We start from the raw sequence: 7237 nt of genomic DNA, 5'->3' as shown, positions 1-7237 counted from the left end.
GGTATTACGTGGGGGGCGTGATAAGTCAGCACGCGGAGGGCGTCTTGACACGTGGCAAGCTGTAATTGGCTGAGGCAATCAGCACGTGGGGGCGTGGTGAAAGCTCCCCTCTATATAAGGAAGTGCTCGGGTCCATTTTCATTCTGAGTAAGAGTGTATGAGTGTTCTTTGAATGTGTTTGTAGTGTAATGGAGGGTACCGCAAATTTGGTGGTGTATCGCGACGGTGAGATAATACGTAATACTCATGAGAGTGAGGTTTGTGTGCCAGAATCCGTTTTCATTTGTGGTTCCATGCACCATGACGTTAATGGAGCTTCAGAATGGTCTCTGTCAAAGCATGGAGATAAGTACGTTAATGAGAGTGAGCAGAATTCTGTACTAGAATTCCGTTGTAGTTTTTGGTGGTCTAATACAGTTTGATACGATGCCAATCACAGACGAAGTGAGTATGCAGAATATGTTTCAAATTCACCGGCAGACTCAGATGCGACAGCCACAGATTGAGCTGTATGTTGAGTTTGAAACCGTAGAGGTGGAAAGGACTCAAAATGATTTAGAGGTGGTGGATGATAGAGCTGCATTGTACGAGGAAATAAATAGTGACAGCGAAGAGGACTTCGAAGCCACTTATGAAGCCGGCGACGAAGACGAGGATGGTGATGTAGGAGTTGAGACAGCAGCGGAGAATGTTGTGGTTCATCCCTCGATCAGTCAACCGATGAACGTGTAACCTTTTATGCATGAGTTGGATCTTGACGCCATGCATGCACCGGAGTTTCTGGAATATTCAAACATAGGTACGTGATGACTGAATAATACGTTGTTGTTAATTTATACATTGGATTGATTAATAAACGATGATTTGTACTTTCTGTAGGCGTTGCTAATCCTGAGGACGGAGAGTTCCGGATTGGAGTGGAATACAGTTCTAGAAAGACAGTCGTGGCAGTAATTAGAAGTTACACTATCACTAGAGGAGTTGACTACGACGTGTATGAGTCTGAGCCACAGACGTTCTATGCAAAATGCAAGATGTATGGGCGTGGGTGCGATTGGCTTATCCGAGCCAGCTTGATACGGAAAAAAGGTTGTTGGGAGATACGCAGATACAACGGTAGGCACACGTGCTCAATGAGAGTGATTTCACAGGATCATTCGAAGTTGGACTCGGATACAGTTGCTGAGGCTATAAGGCCGTTGGTCGAGACTGACCCGTCCATCAAGGTGAAATCTATAATAGCCGAAGTTCAGTCAAGGTTCAACTATACCATCAGTTATCGAAAAGCTTGGTTGGCAAAGCAGAAGTCCATAGCGAAGGTTTTCGGTGATTGGGAGGAAAGTTTCCAAGCCTTGCCATGGTGGCTCTCGGTTATGGTTCAGAAGATGCCTGTGTCAGTTGTCCAAATAGAAACACGGCCACTGTACAACGGGAACGAGAAAACGGCTCAAACACTGCATGCTGAGGTGAGGGCTGAGGTGCAGGTGGCTGAGGTGCAGCTGGGCCCTGAGGATCATACTCCGACAATCTCAGCATATATTCGAACGAGCGCATGTACCAATCCCGATACTCCATGGTCGGTATAAAGTCCCAGGTCGGAAGGGGGTGCAAATCCCGCAATCGAGTGTTTTGCCTATTGGCCCACTCCACTATCCATGGCCCATGCAAAATTGTCCAGTCATGAAGCTGCAGTCCACGAAGAGCGAGGCAATGCAGGTCCAGTGGGATGTCCCTTGCTTGTCGCAGGGGAGGCTGTGCGAACCCAAACTGACGCATCACTCGGTCCGCAGGTTGCCATTCGATACACTCAAACAACAACAACGGAGCAACGGTATCACACACATCAAGATGTCCATGTAACTCACCGGGTATGATCATTCCTTCGTACGGCCGCCACTCAAACTGTCACATATAATTTGTACGTCATAACCCTAATATTAATGTTTAGAACTAGGAATCACACGAACCATAAATATTTACCTCCTGCATGTAGTCTATATCATGCCTAAATCTCGCTACGGTCTTTGCTAACCACGATGTGGTCCATTCCGAATGACTCCACCTGAAACATGATACATTGAAAAAATTTACATAAGTAACCGTAAATGAAAAATGCATAGTGAATATAAATTCCGACAAGAACCATAAATATTTACCTCATGGCAACTGGTATCTCAGCAGGTGGAAGGGTATGTCTCGGTATGGGCGCAATACACAGCATTCGCTCCCATACCCAAACAAACAACAGATTAAGAGGGACATCCATCTCCTTCGTATCATATCGTGATGCACGGTATAATGCTCTGTAAAGATGTGCGAGACATGCTGACCCCCAACTATAAGTATGAATCCGCTCGAACTCGCGAAGCAACGGTAGATACTTCGCGTGGGCGTATGCGGTCGACTTATCTGCGAATAAGGTCGATCCTAACATACAGAAAATCTGACATTTGACGTATTTCCTTATGGACTCTTCAGTGTCCAACGGCTCCCCATCTCTGATACGTCGAACCCAACCAAGCTTTATATAGGATTTCGAATTACCACTGAGTACTGGTTCACGTCCGAATATTGCCATGCTCTGACTTTGAACGAAGTCACTACTACTGTTAGTCCATCCACTCACAGGTTCTCCATTGATAGGTAAGCCAAATATATGTGCGACATCTTCCAATGTCACTGTGACCTCATCCACCGGCAACACAAAAGTGTGAGTCTCCAGCCTCCACCTTTCAACCAGAGCAGCTAATAAGGGGTGAAATCCTCTTATCACCCCAATCTTCGATACGTGGTAGAATTCCGTGGCGCGTAAATGGTTTTCCACCATCGGGTTCCACGTCTGTGGCGGATCCAGTTTACGCACCAACAAATTTCTGTTAAGCTGCATCAACAAAAATATATTTATTAGATGAGTTATAAATATTCATTTATTAATAAACAAATATTAACATATTTATTTATAAAATATATGTAAACCATTAATAATAATATTTACATATTTATTTATTTTAATATTTTATTTGTCCAGATAATTAACGTAACGTACCATATTTACTATTTAAAAAGTTTATGCATATATTTATTAGTATACAAACCGTAAATAGATATATGTATATATATTATTATTGTTATTATTTGTATATTATTATTATTATTATTATTATTATTATTATTATTATTATTATTATTATTATTATAAATGAGTGACCGTGGCGATTTTTTTTCCTGCATCAAAAACTAATATTTTTCTACTTTTTAATAACAATGCATATATTTTCTAATATTTATTTATTTATTTATTTATCATTATTATCTTACACTTATATATTAAAATTTTGAATATTTGCAACATACATATTTATTTATTTACAGAATATATATTTATTTTACTATAGTATTTTTATATTTTATTGTAAAAAAATATATTTTATTATAGAATTTTTATTATATCATATAATATACATTTTATTATAATCTTTTTATAACATAAAATTAATCTAAAAATAACAAAAAAATAAAATTATATTCTAATATGTTAAATAATAAAAAAATAATAGAAAATTAAAACACAATAAAAATATAATTTACCAACTTACATAAATTAGATGATCCAAATAATTTATAATATGTTCCTCCGGAGCACAATAATTACGAACCATTTTTCAAAACAAATACAAAGAACTATTTTTTTTCCTTCTATTTCCCAATCTTCCTCTTTTTTCCACTGCAACTCTCCTTCCCCTCTTTGTTGATCACCAGTCTTCCTTGTAGTTGGAACACACTTCAGCAACTCTTCTTCTACTCTTCCTAACACAACACACTACTACTACTGCATGTATAAATGATCGAGGGAATGGTATGAGAGGCTCCTTATAAAGTGTCACTACTCTGCTTGCTGTTTTCCGGGGTGGAAGACTGTCCCTTGCATGGAGGCAACAGTCAGTCAGTCAACACGCCTCCCGTGGTGAAGACCGCATTGGAACTTTGCAATGCCACCTCCTCCACGCCACCCTGTGGTGTCAGCTTTCTGCATGCGTGCTGCGTCATCACGCCGCCTGCGTGGTGCTTGGGTGATGACACGCGGCTGGTCAGCATGGACAGCACGTCCTCTGCTTGATGGCTGCTACCTTCACCGTCCGGTATATCACCTCACTTCCTAATAACCTTTCAAATCACCAATCACCTTTCTATAACAAAAATAATTTCTATAAGGGAGGTGGTTCACACGTTTTATTTATATTTCTTATCAAACTTGACTTTTTATATTCTATATACTAAAGAATGAAAATTGCATTTATTTGTCAGTGGACTTTTTTTTTTAATTAAGAGTGAGATTTGAATTCATTATTTTTAAGTAAATATAAAAAGAATATAAAATTTGAGTTATAATTTATTGGTAGTTTTAGGAGAATTTATGATATATAGTAAAGCTACAGTAAATAAATTTTAAATTGTCTATGCTTTGAATGGAATCATTTTATAAAATAATCATAAAAAAATTTAGTTACTCGAGTTAATTACTATATAAATTTTGGGATAGCCTGTAAACAATAAAAATATATTAACCAAAACTTTTTATAAAGTGGTAAAGGAAGGTCTTTTTGGAGAATAGAGTGGCAGTTAAGCTTTTGAAGTATCGAAAAAATAAAAAAAAAAGTGGTAAAATTAAAGAAGGAAGTACTCAAAACTTCAAAAGCGCATTCATCAATCTTTTAAATTTAAATATAAAAAAAGTTTAAATTTGATTTATTTTCAGAAATAAAATATTAAATTGATCTCTTATATTTGGATACTTTTATTGTGATTCGTAAAATTTAAAATGTCTTATCTGAATAAAAAAATATTTCATTTAGTTTTAATAATGTAGTCATGCCATAAGTAAAATCAATTTTAAATAATTAACGTTACTAAACGTTTAAATTTTAATGTCTCTCCCTATAGAAGAGGTAGAAACTTGAGAAACACATAATCAGCGGCGGATACAACACAGCAATCCACTGGCTTTGATTCAAGCACATGAAAAACATTGTCGAGAACTTGTTTTTCGCGGAAAATTCTCCTCGACAACCAAAAAGTTTGGTTATATAAATTTTCCATATCTAAAAATTGAGTTTCGTTAATTATTTAATATAGACTTTTCGGCAGAACTATATTGAAGCTAAATAAAATTTTTTTAGATTTAAATTGGACACTTTAAATCTTAGGAACCAAGACAGGATTAGACTAAAATGTAGGAGACCAATTTAGTAATTTAACCTATTTTCAAATATATAATATTAATTTGGATAAAATATACTTTTTGTTCGTTTATGAAATTTGGCAAAAATTTTAAAAATACTCTTAAGTTTTATTTTGTTTCAATTTTGTCACAGAAATTTTTTATTTGCATTAAATATACTCTCGACAGCTAAATTTTCAAAAAATTTAAGACTAATCTAATAATAATGCATAACAATTATGCTTGATTTGCTTGTATTGGGAATTGTTCTTATGAAATTATTGTTGAATTGGTCTTAAAATTTTTGAAAAATTAGACATCAGAGATATATTTGATGCAAATCGAAAATTTTTGAGACAAAATTAAAACTTAAGGATATTTTTAAAACTTTTGTCAAATTTCAGAAACAAAAAATTATATTTTACCCTATTAATCTTGCTATACCGTCAACTTAACGTTAGCAATCTATGTTTTATGGTTTTCTATTCCAACTTTCAACAAAGAAATAAAAGAAAACAATAATTGAAGTGATTTGTCATGTGTTTTATTTAGACAATTATTTCAACTCGAAATAATTTAATATAATTCTTTTTTTAAAAGAATAATTCAATATAATTCTTGAAATCCCATATATCTACATATAGTGATAATTTAGATCAAAAGTTTCATTTAACCTTTTTCTATATATTATTCAATTTCATAATAATTAATTAAAAGGTTTTTTTTTCTTCTACTGGAAGAAACAAAGAAAAAAATTTCTTTAGATGACAAAAATATTGGGAAAAAAGTTGGCTTTACCACTCTCTTAAGATAATTTTAAGTGCTTCTATGACTTTGCATTAATATAAACAGATTCTTACTCTATATATGGATCTTTTCTTTGGTGGAGCAACTTTCAATTAGTGCCATAAAAGACCAAAATTACTTGTAAGTCACACAAAACCAAAAAAAAAAAAAAAAAAAAACCACAACAAAAGAACAATAGTATGTTAATCAATAATATTATTCAATATTCATAAATTAAATACTCTTGATATTTGTATAAAAATATAGTTATTATTAATTAATTATGTATTTAAATTATTTTTAACTAATAGAATAAAAACAATACATATTAATTATTAATAAAATACTAATATTAAAATAATATCTATTATTAAAAAGTGTATGCTTATAACCATTCAAACCAAAGATACTATGATTGAACTTTTTAGAGCGGGTAAACTCCACAATTAAATCTTTTTTATACTTTAACTTTTATTATAAGAGCGGCAAATAATTCTGAAATTTCGGAAGAGCTTTATTAATGAGTGGTTGAAGGGTAAAATTATGATAATGGACATTATGTCACATCTTAATCAAAAGAATTATCACAACTATTATTCTAATATTGTAATATTTAAGGTTTATGTAACCCTTATTATTAGTTTGTCTGAATTCTTAATTAACGTAGTGTTTTATCAATTATCTTAAAATGTCAAGACTAAGAAAATGATGTATGGAGAAAAATATTTTTGTCTCCCTAGATATAATTTAAAATTTAATTTAACAATGTATCTTAAAACTAATTATAAGGACTTATTTAAAGTTGAATTAGATGAAAGACCTCACAAAATAGTACTTTTGAAAAAGTGCAAATTGTTGCATGAAGTTTTAAAGTTAAAAGTTAAAACAATGAAATCAACTACTCCTAGAATCACTAAATCCACTCTTATTTTCTTCCACACATTTTTCTCCATTTCTTTTTTCTTATGGCGTGGTTAAACCGGGGCAAATTAAAAGCCTTTTTGTTTCTCCATTGTCTCTTTAATTTCATCATTATTTATTAGAAATTAATTCTACATTTTTAACAATGTATAAGAAGTTAAGAACTAAAACGTTCATCCTTAAATGTTTTTTTATTAAGTAAGATATGTTACACCTTTGTTAATTAAATAACTTTTAAATTTTCATTTATTATATTTTAAATTACGAAAATATTTAACAACAACAAAATTAACAAGAAATCATCAGAATTTA

General features: G+C 33.0%; 1 protein-coding gene across 1 annotated transcript; it reads right to left on the bottom strand.

Annotated features, from left to right (window-relative positions):
• Nucleotides 1–1874: 1874 nt before the first annotated feature.
• On the bottom strand, nt 1875–2827 carry LOC112802526 (protein MAIN-LIKE 1-like). The gene is made up of 3 exons (XM_025845818.1): nt 2157–2827; nt 1981–2062; nt 1875–1931 (listed from the first exon to the last, which is right to left on the bottom strand). The coding sequence occupies exons 1-3, from the start codon at nt 2825–2827 to the stop codon at nt 1875–1877; spliced, it is 810 nt and encodes a 269-aa protein (XP_025701603.1).
• Between the last annotated feature and the right edge of the window lie 4410 nt (nt 2828–7237).

This window comes from Arachis hypogaea, chromosome 1 (assembly GCF_003086295.3).
Source record: "Arachis hypogaea cultivar Tifrunner chromosome 1, arahy.Tifrunner.gnm2.J5K5, whole genome shotgun sequence".
Taxonomy (NCBI): Eukaryota; Viridiplantae; Streptophyta; class Magnoliopsida; order Fabales; family Fabaceae; genus Arachis; species Arachis hypogaea.
The sequence above is the reverse complement of the archived record's forward strand: the minus strand, read 5'-3'. Positions and strand labels throughout refer to the sequence as shown.